The sequence below is a fragment of the Nyctereutes procyonoides genome, unplaced genomic scaffold, assembly GCF_905146905.1.
Source record: "Nyctereutes procyonoides isolate TBG_1078 unplaced genomic scaffold, NYPRO_anot_genome, whole genome shotgun sequence".
Lineage (NCBI taxonomy): Eukaryota > Metazoa > Chordata > Mammalia > Carnivora > Canidae > Nyctereutes > Nyctereutes procyonoides.
Genome location: NW_026575128.1, coordinates 18573380 through 18591391, shown reverse-complemented (window position 1 = coordinate 18591391; position 18012 = coordinate 18573380). Strand labels below are relative to the sequence as shown.

The 18012-nt window shown below is 41.0% G+C and overlaps 1 protein-coding gene across 1 annotated transcript; it reads left to right on the top strand.

Annotated features, from left to right (window-relative positions):
- The first annotated feature begins 154 nt into the window (after window positions 1–154).
- RAB2B (RAB2B, member RAS oncogene family) lies at window positions 155–17794 on the top strand. Its single transcript, XM_055341726.1, has 8 exons — window positions 155–339; window positions 565–636; window positions 1615–1682; window positions 7781–7863; window positions 8094–8186; window positions 14572–14683; window positions 15282–15350; window positions 16076–17794. The coding sequence occupies exons 1-8, from the start codon at window positions 294–296 to the stop codon at window positions 16181–16183; spliced, it is 651 nt and encodes a 216-aa protein (XP_055197701.1). The 5' UTR covers window positions 155–293; the 3' UTR covers window positions 16184–17794.
- The last annotated feature ends 218 nt before the right edge of the window (window positions 17795–18012 follow it).

Genomic DNA, 18012 nt, shown 5'->3' with positions numbered 1-18012 from the left:
CGCCAGGCGGTGCGTCGCTGTCCGCTGATTGGTGGGAGCGCCGCGCGGCGGCTGCCGGGAAGGCCGAGCGGATGGGAGGGGCGGCTACCGCCCCCTGGAGCCCGGCGGGGCGATGGCAGCCGCCGGCGCCGCGAGGGAGGACGGCCGCCCCCGCCGAGCGCCGACTCCAGGGAGAGCCATAGAGACGCGGTGCGGGCTAGAGCGGCCGGAGGGCGGCCGCCTGCGCGGCTAGAGAGGCCGGAGGGAAGTGGCTGCGGAAGTCGGGCGGACCCGGAATCGGAGGAAACGGGACCATGACTTATGCTTATCTGTTCAAGTACATCATCATCGGGGACACAGGTAGGCCGTGGGCGACGGCCCGCACGGCGGGGGCGGGCAGCCGCCGCTCACACCTCGGGGCGTGGGGCGTGGGGCGGGGCTCGTGCAGTGGGCTGGGCGACCGAGCGGGGCGCGGGAGCGGCCGGGGGCGGGGCGGCCGGGGGCGGGGCTCGGGCTCGGGGCTCCCCTCCCGCGGCCGCCGGCGCCCCGGGCCGCGCAGCAAGGACGTCCGCGCTTCTCTTTCAGGCGTGGGCAAGTCATGTCTCCTCCTGCAGTTCACGGACAAGCGGTTCCAGCCGGTGCACGACCTCACCATAGGTAAGTCGGCGCACCTGTCGGAGGACGCGGCGCGGGAGCGGGCGCCGCCGCGCACAGGCCGCCGGCGGCCGAAGTCGCTGCCCGAAGCGCCCCCCGCCCGCTGCCGGGTTTAGTTCGGCCTCACGCTTGGCGAGGAGCGAGTGGCCCAAAGCTGCCGAATAAGTGATGGAGACGCAGCGGAAGACCGGCCCGAGGTCTCGCACCCATCGCCGGGGGCGAGTCCCCCCCGGACTAGGATTTGTACCTTGACGGGAAGCCCCACGGAAAAGCTTCACTGTTCGTGCAAGAACTCGCCTTGCTTTTGCGATTAAATTAGTGCAGACCGTTTTCACGTATGTTTTTCAGAGTGGTCACCCAACAACACAGGTTTTTGTGTACGTTGGAGAGGAAGGAATGAATCTGAAGGGTCCACCCCGAGTTAGGGTTAAAAGATGAAACTGATGGTTTTATTAGAAAGAGTGTGGCATTGTCCCGGAGCTTTCCTGGCACGTTTGTGTTAAGGCACAGCTTGTGCCATCTAATGCGATTTGAGCGTTAATATTGCTAGAAATGTGCTCATCTTTTTTACGTTTTATTTATCTTTTTTAAAAAGATTTTAATTTATTTATTCATGAGAGACACAGAGAGAGCGGGAGAGAGGCAGAGACACAGGCAGAGGGAGAAGCAGGCTCCATGCAGGGAGCCCGATGCGGGACTTGATCCCAGGACTCCAGGATCACACCCTGAGCCAAAGGCAGACACCCAACCGCTGAGCCACCCAGGCATCCCTTTTGGTTACATTCCTAAAGTCATTATCACCTAGATCACAGTTTTTAATTCTAGAAGGAAAATGAAAATTTAAGGAACACAAAATTAATTGTAGCAAATAGCTTGGTACTAAGTGCAGACAGGGAAGGAGTCAGTTGTTGCATTGGGGGAGAATATGAACCTCTGAACGTGCAGTGATGGTCATCATTTCTTTTGCTCTTCACTTGACAGGTGTGGAGTTTGGGGCCCGTATGGTCAACATTGATGGAAAACAAATCAAACTGCAAATCTGGGACACGGTGAGAGAAAACAGGATGACTTAGTCCCTGACTGAGATCTAAATAGATCAGTAAAGACTGATGTGGGGGCAAAGGGCTATGAGGGTGAGGTTGTTGGTGGAAGTGAGAGTAGGGGAAGAGCTTTCACTTTTATCTGTTACTGTTAAAATTCTGAACACCCTATCTTTGTAGTTTTTTTTAAATTACCCAAGTAATGTATGAGTTTGTTCTAGTAAAAATAAAAGCAAACTATATAAGTGTATAGAGTAAAATGTGAATGTCTCGTTTTACACACATAAACCTCTTCTTCCTTCCATTCCTGGTTTCTGCCTAACTGGTATGAGTGTTTCAGTGCTTATACTTTCAGACTTTTTCTTTGTATTCAGATAGGTACACATGTACAAATACAGGTTAGTGGTTTTGTTCTTGTTGGTTCTAGTGTTCTTGTTTTGTTCTTGTTAGTATAGAATCATGATAGAGTACACCTAGCTATGTGAACTAAATTTTTTTATTTAATAACTTCTGATTTGGATCCTTCCATGTTGATACATACATATATCTCTACTGCATTCCTTTTAACCACTGTATAGACTCATAAAAAGTCTTCCCGTCATTTAACTATCCTCCAATGATGGAAATCCAGGTTTCCAGTTTTCACTTTTACAAAGTTTCATTGAATGTCCTCGATTACCACATCTTTATGCAAATGTCTGAGAATTTCTGTGGAATGCCTTCCCAGAAATGGAAATTCTGGGTCAAAGGTTATGCACATTTTAAAATTTGACAAAGGTAGACTTGCCAAAATTTAGCTCGACTTAGTATAATTTTGTTTTATTCAGATAAATTGCTTTTATGTGTATTGTTTCATTTGATTTATATCTTTTTTTTTCCTCTGAGGGAAATAATATCCCTGTCTTTATGTAAGTGAAAGGAAGCAAGCACAGAGTTCTTAATACTCAGCTAAAATCTCTTTCTGTCTTTGTTTACTTACTATTTAATTGTTTTCTTTTTTTTCAAAACTCAGAGCTGAAGCCCTTATAGTTATAAGCAGTACACAGTGATTTTTCCTTTTTTTCCTCCCTCTCCCCTCCTTCCATCCTCCATCTCCCAACACGTGTAGTTATCTGTCTGAAAAGTACCGTTGATCCTTGAATAATGTGTTTGAATTGCACAGGTCTGCTCATATGTGAATTTCTTGTCAATGAACGTACTACAGTACTGTAAATGTATTTTCTCTTAACATTTTTATTCTTTTTTTTACTGTAAAAATACAATATTTAATATAAATAACATAACAAATGCTGTTGACATGATGTGTTATGGGTAAGGCTTCTGGTCAACAGTAAGTTATTGGTAGTTATGGTTTGGAGGAGTCAGAGTCACACGAGGAATTTCCTCTGCGAGGGGGCCAGCCTCCCCAACTCCTCTCTTGTTCCGTAGTCAACTGTAAGTTATCTTGCTGCTCTAAGCCCTTTTTGCAGAGTCCTTTTCTGGTGGCCTCCAAGGTGGTTACCACTTTTGGGTGCACTGATTTATTGAGTGCTTTTAACTAGGATGATAGTCTCCTATACATTATTTGGTTGTATTTTGCAAGTATTTTAATAACCTTTTGCCCTTCTGAACAGACTTCACATTTCTAATAGTGGAAGCACTAGTGACATTCTTCTAAATCTTCCCAACTTGCTCTTTTGACTAGTTTTGTCTCTAGTCTTTTTCTCCAAACTAGGCCTAAGAGGTAATACTCTGTCTGCTGCCAACGTCAAGTTCGTATATTTTTTAAAACAACTGTCTTGTCCCCTTCTCCTTTCATTGTTCGGCAGTTCTTTGTCACTATTAACCCAAGTAGGTATGTTGTAATTCTCCTTTTATTATCTCCTGATTTTTATATTTCCCACAAAGATTTGCCCTGCTAACTAAAGAGGCTGTGGGACAAATTGTGAGTAGGTGACAGAGTGAAGCCTATAGATGTCAAGACTAGTAGTAGCTAATTCTGTCTTTTTAACTTAAACCTCTACTATTTCCAAAAACGGATGTTTTCACGTCAAGAGACCCAATAGCTGCCAGTTAGTGGTATAGTCACAGTTATGATTGTGTTAAAATGTTGGTTTGCTGGCTTTTGTGGGTTTTTTCCCCCTTACATGGTACCATGAGACAGTGGATCATAAAATAAGAAAGTTGAGAGCCACTGCTCTGTTGACTGGATCCTCAAGGGCCAGTCACTTGTGATGCAACTGACCTAGTTCTTTTCTGTTCCTTTTTAATAATTGTTTTTAGATTAGACTAATCTTTGTTGAATCATAAAAAAGATATCAGGTTTCAGAATACTGGGGTTTTCTATTTGAAAATTTTTAAGAGATTGCTGCCTCTGATGTAGTGCATTTCTTGTCTGCCACCCTCTGGGTAAGCTGATCGTTTTCTCTTGTCAGTCCTGATCTACACATTGCTTACTTATCTTGCTTTCCCATTTTGTTGACCTCATCCTCTCATATACTCCCAGTCATCTTGTGTGAAAATATTTAGGGATTACCACGAAGGGAATTTTTAAAGAGATCAAGTTATCCAAAGTTCTTTGTTGTCACTGTTCTGGTTATTGATGAGGATTTAGAGAGCCATGTTACCTTTTCTTAAATTTTATTTTTATTATTTATTTATTTTAGCAGTCTCCGTGCCCAATGTGGGGCTTGAATTCATGACTTTGAGGTCAAGAGTTGCATATTCTATCAAGTGAGCCAACCAGGGGCCCCAGGGAGCCATGCCATTTTTTTTAATCTTTTGTCATTTTTTTATATATAATTGCCTAAATAATCCATGCTAAATGAAGAGGTGTTATACTGTAGTGAATATAAAATACTGGTCAATCGCAAAAGCATTTGTATTTTACTTCAAAATGCATTCTGATTCTTGAGGAAATAAGCCCATCTGACTTTGTAGGAATTTATACTTCAAGCTACAGTGGATCCTTAATGTGAGCGTTAGGGGTATCAACCCTTGTACAGTCAAAAATTTGCATATGACTTTTGGCTTCCCAAAAACTCGACTACTTTTTAAAAAACTTTTATTTATTTTATGTAATCTTTACCCCATGGCTTGGGCTTGAACTTATAACCTGAAGATCAAGAGTCGTCTGCTCTTCTGACTAAGCTAGCTAGACACCCCCAAACACTTAACTACTAATAACCTACTATTTGGCCAGAAGGGCTGACCCATAACAAAAAATTGATTAGCACATATTTTGTACGTCATATGTATTATATACTGTATTCTTATAACAAAGTGAGCTGGAAAAAAGAAAATGATATTAAAACCATAAGAGAAAGGGGTGCCTGAGTGGCGCAGTTGGTTAACTATCTGCCTCTTGATCGTGGCACAAGTCTTGATCTCAGGGTTGTGAGTTCAAGCCCTGTGTTGGTGTTTAGAATTTTTTTTGTTTAAAAATAAATTTAAAAAATAAAGTAGAAAAAAAAAAACATAAGGGAGAGAAAGTACATTTACAGTGCTGTGCTGTAAAAAAAAAAATCTGTTAAGTGGACCAGAGCTTTTCAAGCCCATGTCGTGTGAGGGTTAATTGTATATATCTTGAAACCATAATACGATGCTTCCACTTGAGAGGAATTCAAAAGGTTTTAATTCTCTTTATCATATCTCCATCTTAATTCTTTGCTGCTTCAGATTTGTTTAATGGGGTTGGACAAAGATACCTCAAACCAATGCAGACCAGCCCAAATTAAACCAATCATTCTTCCTAGGTTATTGATTCAACAAAGGTTCACGAACCGGACTGAGATGATGATATAAAGGGATTTGTTTTTTTGACTTTTACAAAAATATTTTATTTATTTATTTTTAGAGAGATAGAAAACAAGTAGGGGGAAGCAGAGGGAGAAGAAGAAGCAGACTTCCCACCGAGCAGGGATCCTGACACAGAGCATGACTTGAGCCTAAGGCTGTCATTTAATTGACTTAGCCACCCAGGCACCCCAAGCATTTATAGATTTGGTTTTATTTATTTATTTTTTTAAGATTTTATTTATTCATGAGAGAGAGGCAGAGACACAGGCAGAGGGAGAAGCAGGCTCCCTGCAGGGAGCCCGACGTGGGACTCGGGACTCGATTCCGGGACTCCAGGATCACACCCTGGGCTGAAGGCGGTGCTAAACCGCTGAGCCACCCAGGCTGCCCATAGATTTGGTTTTAAAAGGCATTTTCTGATGAGCCCCTGAGGGAAATATTTTTAGCTGCTAAAGTTAAATGTGACTGTGTGCTTCAGCTATTACATAGCCTTCCCTCAAACTTTCCCTTTAGTTCCTAGAAGGCCATAGAGAGGAAAGGGCCTTTCAGTAGTAGCAGAAATGGAGAAAAAGTAAGGTAAAAGCAAAATGGGAATCAAATAATTTTTTAAGTCTGTTCGGGACTAAGTAAAACATTAAGTGAGCTCTTGGAGGTGAAAAAAAAATTTTTTAAGACTTTATTTATTCATGAGAGAGAGAGGCAGACATACAGGCTGAGGGAGGGAGAAGCAGGCTCCCTGCAGGGAGCCCGACATGGGATTCGATTCCGGGACTCCAGGATCACACCCTGGGCCGAAGGCAGGCGCTCAACTGCTGAGCCACCCAGGCATCCCAAGCATTTATAGATTTCAAACTTTTGGCCAGTTAATCCTTTGAGCTTCAGTTTTCCCATTTGTGTTACTATTAGTATTCACTTTCTGTTGTTATACTATGAGAAGGCTGTTTTCTTCCCATCTCCACATTTTAGTTTTTCTGTCTTTAAAATAAGAATAGTAGTTTTGCTTCCTAATCTTTATGTAGGAATATGAGGATAAATGATTTCAAGAATGTGAAAAATAGGGCAGCCCAGGCGGCTCAGCGGTTTAGTGCCACCTTCAGAAGCCCAACGCATGATCCTGGAGTCCCAGGATCGAGTCCCACATCGGGCTCCCTGCATGGAGCCTGCTTCTTCCTCTGCCTGTGTCTCTGTCTCTCTCTGTCTCTGTCTCTCTCTCTCTCTCTCTGTCTCTCATGAATAAATAATTAAAATCTTTAAAAAAGTGTGAAAAATATTATTTCTTTTTTTTAAGGATTTATTTATTTATTTGAGTAATCAGACCCAATGGAGGGCTTGCACTCATGACCCCGAGATCAAGAGTCAGATGTCCCACCTACTGAGCCAGTCAAAGAATATGAAAACTTTTCTAATAGGACAGATTCAGTGTTCAGGATATTATTATTAATAATATATTGTTATTATTTTTAAAATGCTTTTGCTTGTGCTCACTTCGGCAGCACATATACTAAAAAATGTTTTTGCTTCCCCTAAAGAGGACAAAACCACACTATTGCATAAAAAAAGCAAAAGTACCCAGTATATGGTGGCATTAATAAATTGCTCAGTTATAAATATCTTGGCCTCATTTGGAAATGAGATTAGAGTGTGAATATTGGGTTTTTTAAGGAAAACTGTCCTGGGCCCTGAGCGTTTTTCTCCGTTTCTTATTCTTATTTGCTATGACAACATCCCTTGGTAGTCCTGCTGTTAGTAGTGGAACACTAAATGTCAATTAGCATATGTTCAATTTAAGTACTTTGTATTTGTCTACTTTTCTACATTGACCCATTGGAATGAAACTTCCTTAGACAGGGTATTGGCCTTCTAAGAGAAGTTCCTTTTTACAGATAGAAGAATACAAACAGGTTAAAGTAATGTGTTCAGCATCATGAGGGGATTGAAAATGCTCTTGAGTTTGTAGTCCTATTTCCAGTTCTCTCCTAGGGAATATTGGAAATGTATAAGAATGTCTTCAACTGTCACAATGACAGTGGGGTGCTACTGGCATTTAGTGTCTGGGAGCCAGGGATGCTAAACATTCAGCTATTTGATGGACAGTCCCACAGGAACAGTTGTCCCACTCCCACTGTCAACTGTGCTTCCATTGAAAAATGTTTATTTCCCACCTGGACATCTCTCTGGGCAGTCGGGTTTCCTTTCTCGAATTCCCTTTTCTTAATAGAAGTTCTTTTTTAAAGTAAGTTGTCTGTGTTAGAGTAGCATGTGATCAAGTCATTTCTATGGAAATAACCTTGTTTTGTTGGGATTTTTTTGTTGTCATGTTGGTGGGAAAGGCTGGGCAAGAATCCTTCCGTTCTATCACCCGTTCCTACTACAGGGGAGCAGCTGGAGCACTGCTAGTATATGACATCACAAGGTGAGTCAGATCAGGTGGGCAGGAGGGAGTCTTTTCCCCATGTTCTCAAAATCTTTTTTTTTTTTTTTTTTTTTTGCTGTCTTCTGGTTTTGGTAAGAATGCTAAAGAGGAATGGCGTCTCTAATATTTTCCTTTACATATGTAGCTTTCCCCCTTTTCCCATGCATTTGGAATTACTTTTGACATTTTGAAATGGGCCTCTGACCCACTTTGTAAACTTTCTACTGTAGGCGTGAAACCTTCAACCACCTGACCTCCTGGTTAGAGGATGCCCGGCAACACTCCAGCTCCAACATGGTTATCATGCTGATTGGGAATAAGAGGTAAAATTTTATTTGTATAAATAAGAAATCATCTAAGTGCTCTATGGACATTGAATCACTTCGTCCTTAAACTTTTTTTAGTTTAGGGTGCTCTTTGTAAAAAAAAGAAAAAATTGATTGGTAAAATAAGCATAATGTAGAATTTACCATTTTAACCATTTCTATAAGGTTTTATTATTTTGAGAGAGAGAGAATGCGCACATGTCCACAGGGGGAAGGGGCAGAGGCAGAGGGAGAGAGAGAATCTATTTATTTATTTATTTATTTATTATATTTATTATTTATTTATTTATTTATTTATTTATTTATTTATTTATTTATTTATTTATTTATTTATTTATTTATTTATTTATGATAGGCACACAGTGAGAGAGAGAGAGAGAGGCAGAGACACAGGCAGAGGGAGAAGCAGGCTCCATGCACCGGGAGCCCGATGTGGGATTCGATCCCGGGTCTCCAGGATCGCGCCCCGGGCCAAAGGCAGGCGCCAAAGGGATCCCGGAGAGAGAGAATCTTAAGCAGACTCCATACTGAGCACGGAGCCTGATGGAGAGCTTGATCTCCATAACTGTGAGATTAAGACATGAGTCAAAGTCAGGAATCAGAAACTCAAATGACTGAGCCAGCCAGACACCCTGTCCCCATTTTAACCATTTTTAAGTGTACAGTTCTGTGGCATTAAGTTTATTGACGTTGTTCTGTAGCCGTCACCACCATCCAATTCCAGAACTTTTTCATTTTCCCAAACTGAAGTTCTATATGCATTAAATGCTAACTCCACATTCTCCATTTCCGCAGCCCCTGGCAATCACCATTCTCTTTTCTGTCTCTATGAATATGACTACTCTAGGCACCCAATTTCAGTGGAATCTTAATATTTGTCCTTTTGTGACTGGCATATTTGATTTACCATGATGACCTCAAGGTTCATCCATAATGTAGATCATGTCAGAATTTCCTTCCTTGGAGCAGAGTCCGCGCTTCTATCAAGGTCTGGTCTGATTGTCACTTTTCCTAACTCAAATCATTTGCAATTCAAAAATCTTATATTGTGCACAGTCAGCCAAGTTTAATAAAGAACTTGAACTCAAAAAAAAAAAAAAAAAAAAAGAATTTCCTTCCTTTTTAAGGATGAATAGTATTCCTTTGTATGTATTTGCCACATTTTGTTTATTCATCTTTTGGTAGACAGATTGCTTCTATCCTTCTTTGGTTGTTGTGAAGAATGCTGTCAGCGTCAATATCCAAATATCTGTTTGGGAATTCATTTCTTTGAATTCCAGAACTGGAATTGGTGGATCTTATAGTAATGTTTACTTTTTTGAGGCATCGCCATACTGTTTTTCCTTGCAACTGCATAATTTTATATTCCTACCAGCAACACACAGTAGTTCCAATTTCTTTACATTCTCTCTCTCTCTTTTTTTTTTTTTTTTTTCAATTTCTTTACATTCTCAGCAACACTTGTTATTCTCAGTAAATTTTCTATGGCACTCATAGGCCAAAAGAAATACCTAACAATTTGTTATTAAATAGATATAAGCAACATAAGTGTTCTTGTCATAACAACTTAATAAACTTTGAAAAATGAAAAACATAAATTTGATTTTCATCTTTAAATGTCCATAATTACTTACTAATACCTTGAGTGAGTGTGCTTGTCAGGTGCTGCACAGCTTCTCAAAGTTGGAATCAAGATTGAATACTGCCACTCTCATTTTCTGTTCCAAATTGATGTTATACTTTTTTTTTTTTTTTTTTTTTAAGAAAAAGAGCAAGTGGAATGGGAGGAGAAGGAGAGAGGGAATCTTTTCTGTACAAAAGATTTGTCTAGAAAGATTTGTCTCACATATTAAAAAAAAATCTCGGTAGTACAGTATAAATTCCATCTTCTCATTTAAAGAGTTGAAAACAAAGTTTAAAAAGAAACTTTTTTTTAAAAGACTTTATTTATTTGAGAGAGAGAGAGAGAGAGAGAGAGAGAGACAGAGCACAATCATGGGGAAAGGCAGAGAGAAAGGGATGAGCAGAGTCCCTGCGAGCAGGGAGCCCAATGTAGGGCTCAGTCCCAGGACCCCGAGAACATGACCCAAGCCTAAGTCAGACCTTAGCCAACTGAGCACCCAGGCGCCCCAAAGAGAAATTTTTAATTGCTTTAGATTTACATTTTTAAAACTTTTATTTTTTATTATTTATTTATTTATTTATTTATTTATTTATTTATTTTATAAAAATTTATTTTTTATTGGTGTTTTTAGAACTCTTAAATTTACTGAGGTAATATATCAAAAAACCAGATTCAAAATGTTAAGGCATAAGCTTTGTAATTAGTTGTTCTCTTCTGCCCCCAATATCAGTTCTGCCTGAGAGGGCAGCTCACTCTACTCCAGCCTACAATTAAAGAGTGAAATAAAATAGGTAAACACTAAATCTTGTACCATTTGCTACAAAAGCATTAAAAAAAAAAAAAAAACCAGGGTGGAAAAATTATCTGTTAACATCTTACACAGTTTCACTCCTTTCTAGAGTAAAGAGTAAATGCAAGGCTGAGCTCTTTCCCAGGTCTAAAAAATGCATTCATCTGCCCCTCTCTCTGCACATCTTTCCTCCCTTTAGGAACACACTGAACTAATAGTTTCTTCTTGCAGTAGCGCAGGCTCCATGGGCAATCCCTGCACCCCAGAAAACAAAGGGGGTACCCAGCCACTGTCCTCTGTGGTGCTGAGCATCACTAGCACTAGAGAGTGTGAGACTTTTAAGCAGGGTCCACACCCGGCATGGTGCCCAATGTGGGGTTCCATCTTGGAGTCAAAATCAAGAGTCAGGGGATCCCTGGGTGGCGCAGCGGTTTGGCGCCTGCCTTTGGCCCAGGGCGCAATCCTGTAGACCCGGGATCGAATCCCACGTCGGGCTCCTGGTGCATGGAGTCTGCTTCTCCCTCTGCCTATGTCTCTGCCTCTCTCTCTCTCTCTCTCTCTCTCTCTCTCTCTCTCTCTGTGACTATCATAAAAAAAAAAAAAAATCAAGAGTCAGATGTTTAACCAGCTGAGCCACTCAGCGCCCCTGAGTGATTTTTATTAACCATTCAGGTGCCCCTGAGTGATTTTTATTATTTTATTCATTTAAGATTTTTATTTATTCATAGAGACAGAGAGAGAGAGAGGCAGAGACACAGGCAGAGGGAGAAGCAGGCTCCCTGCAGGGAGACTGATGTGAGACTTGATCCTGGATCCTGAGATCACATCCTGGGCCAAAGGCGTCTAGACGCTCAACCACTGAGCCACCCAGGCATCCCTTTTTCCCTCCCAGTTTTGTACTTCCTTTTTATCACAACTGCCAAAAACTCAGATTACACAAATATATGCAAATATTGAACAGGATCTATTTTGATCTGACAGTGACACTGTGAACTGTCTTAAGCTTATAATTCACGTGGTGTTCTGGTGTTGTTAACTGTGTTTCCCTTAAAATTTATCCTGTGGCACCCTTGTGCATTTGTAGTAGTGCCTAGAGTGCACCATTTGAGAACTGTGATCACAGACTTATTGCACTCATTTGTTTGAACTGTGTTTCTAGATGTCTGTGTGCCAGATCCTGAGTGTATAGGGTGAGAAAAGGAGAGTCCTGCCCCTGGGATGCCTGGGGGGGCTCAGTGGTTGAGCCTCTCCCCATCGGGCTCCCCGCAGGGAGCCTGCTTCTCCCTCTGCCTGGGTCTCCGCCTCTCTCTGCCTCTCTGTGTGTCTCATGAATAAATAAATACAATCTTTCAAAAAAAAAAAAAAAAAGAGTCATGCCCCTGCTCCCATGGAGTTTATAGTTTATTGGAGACATAGTGTTAAATATAAAAGGATCTGTATCTAATTACAAATTGCGATAAATGCAATGAAGGAAAAAAGGGTGCTATACAAGAGCATAACAAGATACTTATTTTTAATTAAGGGTGATGGTTAAACTGGAATCTGAAGAATTTAAGTAAGAGTTAAGAAAAGTGGGACGCCTGGGTGGCTCAGCAGTTGAGCGTCTGCCTTTGGCCCAGGGCGTGACCCAGGGGTCCAGGAATCCAGTCCCACCTGGGGCTCCCTGCATGGAGCCTGCTTCTCCATCTGCCTGTGTCTCTGCCTCTCTTTCCATGTCTCTCATGAATAAGTAAATAAAATATTAAAAAGAAAAAAAGAGTTCAGAAAAGTATCAGATAAGGGGAACAAACTGAAAGCTTTGAACTGGGAAGAACCTTGGCAAGGTCATAGTATTGAAAGAAATCAGTATGGTTGGGCTAAATCAAGGAGGAATGGTACAAGATGAGGTTGGGAAGGTAGGCAGGGGCCAGATCTCTTAGCACTTTCAGGCCTTAGGAAGAAGTGTAGATTTTACTCTAAACACAGTAGGAAGCTTTTAAGAGTTTTGTTTTTGTTTGTTTTTAAGATTTTATTTATTTGTTCATGAGAGACACACAGAGAGAGACACAGGCAGAGGCTCCTTACCAGGGGCCCAACACAGGACTCGATCCCAAAACCCCAAGATCATGACCTGAGCCAAAGGCAGACACTCAACCACTGAGCCATCCAGGCGTCCCAGCTTTTAAGAGTTTTAAGCAGAGATGTGGCTTGATTCAATTTTAAAAGATCACTCTGGAGGGGGTCAGGGGTTGAAGTGGGATGTCTGTTTCAGTAGTCTAAATGAGAATGGTGGCGTGGGCTTGGGTGATGATACCAGAGAGAGGGGAAAATGACAGTGGTAAGGTGCATTTTGGAAGTACCTTGGGGTGGATCCGGTATTTGGAGTAAAGAAAGAAAAGGTGACAAGAAGAGAGAGAGAGAGAGAGAGAGAGAGAGAGGAAAAGAAAAGAAAAAAGAAAAAGAAGGAAGGAAGGAAAGAAAGAAAGAAAAAGAAAAGAAAAAAAGAAAGAAAAAGAAAGAAAGAAAGAAAGAAAGAAAGAAAGAAAGAAAAGAAAGAAAGAAAGAAAGAAAGAAGCTGTGAAAATAACAGTGTCTTGAATTTAGTTTGTGTCCTTTATGGAGATGTGGAAGCCTGGGTCAGAAGCAGTTTGGGCAGAAAGATCAAGTTCTATTTTGATGAATGTTTGAGATACCTTTTATGCATCAGATTGGGAGTAAAGAACAGACAAACGGACAGGAGGTCTGGAGCTTAGAGGAGAGGCTGGGCTAGAGGTAGACCTTTAGATGGATAGCTCTTCCCTGGTCTTCAGCTGGTGAGTGATAAATGCACATTTTATAGATTTGTTGCAATGGGCTTGCTCCTTGATTTCACGTTGGGAAACTGGAAACCTCTGAAATGCAAATTTCCAGTTAGAAAAATGAAAATCAGATAGTCCATCCTTACCTTTGTCCACAGCCTTTTATCCTGTCTTGTCGTGAAGCCTTTCTCTTTTCTCTGTCTGTGGCTCCTTTCCCCCACTCATATCACCTAACATTATATATCTTATTTTTCTCTGAGTCTTTTATTTCCCTGGTGGCAAGCTGCAATTATATATGTTAATAGTAAGACTAGTGAGAGTTAAGGCAACTGTGTTCTCCTTATTCCTGGCACCCTCTATTCTTCTTCTTCTTCTTCTTCTTTTTTTTTTTAAGATTTTATTTATTTATTCATAGAGACACAGAGAGAGAGAGAGAGAGAGAGAGGCAGAGATACAGGCAAAGTGAGAAGCAGGCTCCATGCAGGGAGCCCGATGTGGGACTCGATCCTGGGTCTCGAGGATCACACCTGCAGGCGGTGCCAAACCACTGCACCACTGGGGCTGCCCCCACCCTCTATTCTTATGGGTTGATGCCAGTAAAAGAGTAAGACACTTCTCATTACGACTTGGGCCATCTAGGACTTTTCTACTTTCTAACAACTGGAATTTGTCTTTCATTTTCTTTCCTTCGTTCTCCCTAGATCTCATTCCAAAAAGAAGCATGGAACACAGTAAGCCTTGACTAACTATGGGGCTTGCCTAACCTTTTATAAACCTTTCTCTCAGGGCATTTGGTGGTTCAGTCAGTTAAGCGTCTGCCTTTGGCTCAGGTCATGATCCCAGGTTTCTGGGATTCAGGCCCCACATTGGGCTCCTTGCTCAGTAGGGAGTCTGGTTCTCCCTCCCCCTTTGCCTGCCACTCCCCCTGTCTTTCCTCTCTTTGTCAAATAACCTTTTTCTCTATAAGAGTTAAATTATTGTCCTCAGCCATGCAACACCTGTCGTGAATTTGAAGAATCATTTTCCAAGAAGCTACAGAAATTAGTAATCCTATATGAGAGAATGTTATGTGGGATCTACATGCTTTATGTATTAACTGGTGGTTGAAACAGCCCTGGGATTCTTTTAGAATATGAGTTTCTTCTTTCACTTGGATCTTTTTTTAGTTTTCTCCCCAATCATCTCTTGCAGTGACTTAGAATCCCGTAGGGATGTGAAGAGAGAAGAAGGAGAGGCCTTTGCCCGGGAGCATGGACTTATCTTCATGGAAACTTCAGCCAAAACAGCCTGCAATGTTGAAGAGGTACTACTTGGGAAAAAGTAGGGAAAGCTTTTGAGAGATGACAACATATCTTTATTCTTTTATTCGGGATTCTCTTCTATAAGACTGTAGGTAAGGAAAGGGTGTCTGTGGTTACATTGACTGTATGTCCGTATGTCTCCCTTTAAGGGAGTTGTCCCCTTTTTTTTTCTTTTTTTTTTTTTGTCTTTGTTCCTACAGTAGGGTTTTACTTTTGCCTTGTGTAACATTAATTGGCAAGTATGGATTAGACACTATTGTTACTTGTATATATTTCAGTTGGAGGGTCTCATGGGTTCTACAGGTAGTCATTCTGAAGCCTGCTGTTGACTGTATCTTTAGTAATTAATTGAGAACAGAGCATGTTTGTTTTATTTGGAGAAGGGGCCAGTCAAGGATCATCTTGGGTCAGTATCAAAATACCATATAGTCCTTTTCTTTTTGAAACAGAGACTTTGGGGGATCTTTTGTATTTTTACTCTGGTCTCTTAATGGTTCCTAATTTACCTTAGAAATCCAAGTAGGAATAATATTTGTATTCCCCTTTTCTAGTTTCTTTATCTAAACTTGAGCCTAATAATATGATTTCTGTCTCCTTTAGGCCTTCATTAACACAGCCAAAGAAATATATAGGAAGATCCAGCAGGGTTTATTTGATGTCCACAATGAGGTGAGAAAGGGTGGGGGGAGGCTGACAAGTAACTTTGCTGCTTTGTGTTAAATAGGACAAGAAACCCCCTAGAATGTGAGCATTTCCTTTCTAACTGTGCTTTTTGAAGCTATGCTAATCCATACTTGATGTTTTACAAATCTGTCATCATTTTCTGTTTTTTTCTCAAGTCCGAGGCCCAGAATGCTTAAAGAGGTCATTAGTTGGTGATCTAAGATGTTTACACAGTATAGGAGATTATCTTGGCGAAGAGTTTTTACTATCCCAGTGTTTAGGGGTGAGGTAATTCCTAATTGCTCAACAGGGCCATTTCTATAAAGCAAATTCTGGGACAAAACAAAAAAGAATTCTGTGCTAACATCTATTCTTTCACCTTCTCCTGCTCTTATCTAATCTCATCCTGATTGTACACATAGCCACGAAACCTAAATAGTCACCTTAAAATTGAGCCATAGAGGGGCAGCTGGGTGGTGCAGTTGGTCAAGGGTCTGACTCTTGGTTTCGGCCCAGGTCAGGATCTCATCTATAACACTTATGTCTGAGCTTGTCATCTCATCTTTATGGTTGAAGACTACTGTCCCACAGCAGTTTGCCTAGGGCACATGGTTAACTGCCAAAGCCGTATCTGCTTCTAGAAGATGTAACTCATGATTTCTTTTTATCCCTCTCTTTTCTCCCATTTACTTTAGCACTGAGGTGGAACTCTTGCCTCTTTTCTCTTACAGGCGAATGGCATCAAGATTGGTCCTCAGCAGTGTATTTCAACATCAGTAGGACCCAGTGCCTCCCAGCGGAGCTCTAATGAAATAGGGTCCAACTCTGGCTGCTGCTGAATATCTGGCCTGGACTCTTTTTTTCCTTCCTGGAACAACTTCAGATCAATAGGCTTAAAGAAAGAGGTCTTAACTTGCTTTGGCTGAGAAAAGCCTCTTTTCACGGTGTGATGTTTTGCCTTTCCACATAAAGACCAGGGAAGAATTTGGGCCCTACTGACCTGTCCTCCTTCAGGGACATGAGCATTCCCTATAGATTAGGGCTCTTCTCATCCTATTTTAATTTCTAGAATGTTAGGATCAAACTTGATTGTCATGGTAGCTCAAAAATAAATTCTTTTATAAGCATATACAATTTGCTCCCCACTAAGAATTGGTAATGAGGGCCTAGGACATTCTACTTGAGCACTTGATTTTACTGGGATCTGGCTGGCCTTTGGGATGGTGGATCCTGAATCTAGGAGTTTCATGGATTGTTTTCACTTGCCACTTTGCAAGTGTTCTTGCAGAAGGCAGTTTCTTCTCTTAAACTGCTCAAGGATGCTGAATATTTCTCTACCATCCCATTGCTAGTTTCTCTGTCTCCGAGTAACAAACTTTTGAGAGCAGTGGAGTTACTCCTGGATATGTGCCACTTACCATCATTACTTAAAGAAAACCTCTTTCCCTGTTTGCTTTAGGGACCAGACCTAACACTGCAGTGTCTTTCACCAAATTAACCCCCTACTGTTTCACCATACTTCTCAACGAGACCTATTTAGACTTTCTACTTTAATCAAGCTAATCTGCTTCCTGGACATATTTACTTACACTTCTATGCTTTTGCACATGCCCTACTCTCTGCTAACATTATACTCAGTCCCCAAGTTTTTCCTTCAGAAAGCCTTCTTTGACCTACAGACTTCTAGATAAGTATTGACCCAGTACCCCTTAGGCTTTCATATGTTGTTTATTCAGATGTATATTTATTTATATTTATGTTACTTTGTAAATTTGTTTTGTGTGTGGAATCTGTTTCCCATATAGGTTGTAAGCTCCTTGAGAGCAGGAACCATGTTATCCCTTTACTTTTGTAAACCACTCCATTGTTCTTCACTGCACCTAGTGCTACTTGCCTAGTACTAGCCTAGTGCTACTCATTATGTGATCATTGGACTTGACTGACATAAAGACTTGTAACAGGTTTATTGTAGACAGCAAACAAAAGGCCTTAGAGTCATCTCTTTGTAACTCTTTGTCTCTTCCATCTGCTTACCCTGGATTCTGTATTGCTCTTCCTCTGTCACCCCTCTCCCTTCCCTGGCTCTTCGCCTCCATTCCGTGCAGCATACAGTAAGGCTGTCAGCTTCCACGCAAATAAGTGGGTACCTTTCCAACCATTTTTCTTTTCAATGGCATATAATACTATCCTAAGCAAATTTGCCTTTGCTTAACTCATCAGGCAGCCTTCTGGGTCTGTTTTTTGTATCTTTTGCCTTGATGTCCTGTTCTCTTCCACAGCATTGAGGTCTCATGAATTTTTCTAATTTTTTTTGTTGTTGATGAATTGTTTCACTATTAAATATATGCATGTATCCAAGCTGCTCATATTTCATGTGTTCTTTCTGATTTTATCCCAAACATATATAGATGTTCTCCTTCTAGGAAATTAAAGATATTGGAAGAAGCGTCCTTGAGATACACTTTTTTTTTAAGTTTTTATTTAAATTCCAGTTAACATATAGTAATAGATTCAGTACTTATGTACGTCACCTCGTGCTCATCACAACAAATGCAGATACATTCATTTTATACTAGATTTACCTCCTTGTATTAGTAATAATAGTTAACATTACACCACATAAAGTTGGAGGACATTTAGGGTAGTGCTTTTACTATACTTTAAAAAA

Excerpts from the sequence above, each read along its gene's own strand:
- RAB2B (XM_055341726.1), top strand. The coding sequence starts at position 294 with ATGACTTATGCTTATCTGTTCAAGTACATCATCATCGGGGACACAG. Across the intron at positions 7,864-8,093 it reads CTAGTATATGACATCACAAG|GCGTGAAACCTTCAACCACC; the intron begins GTGAGTCAGATC and ends TTTCTACTGTAG. Across the intron at positions 8,187-14,571 it reads ATGCTGATTGGGAATAAGAG|TGACTTAGAATCCCGTAGGG; the intron begins GTAAAATTTTAT and ends CATCTCTTGCAG.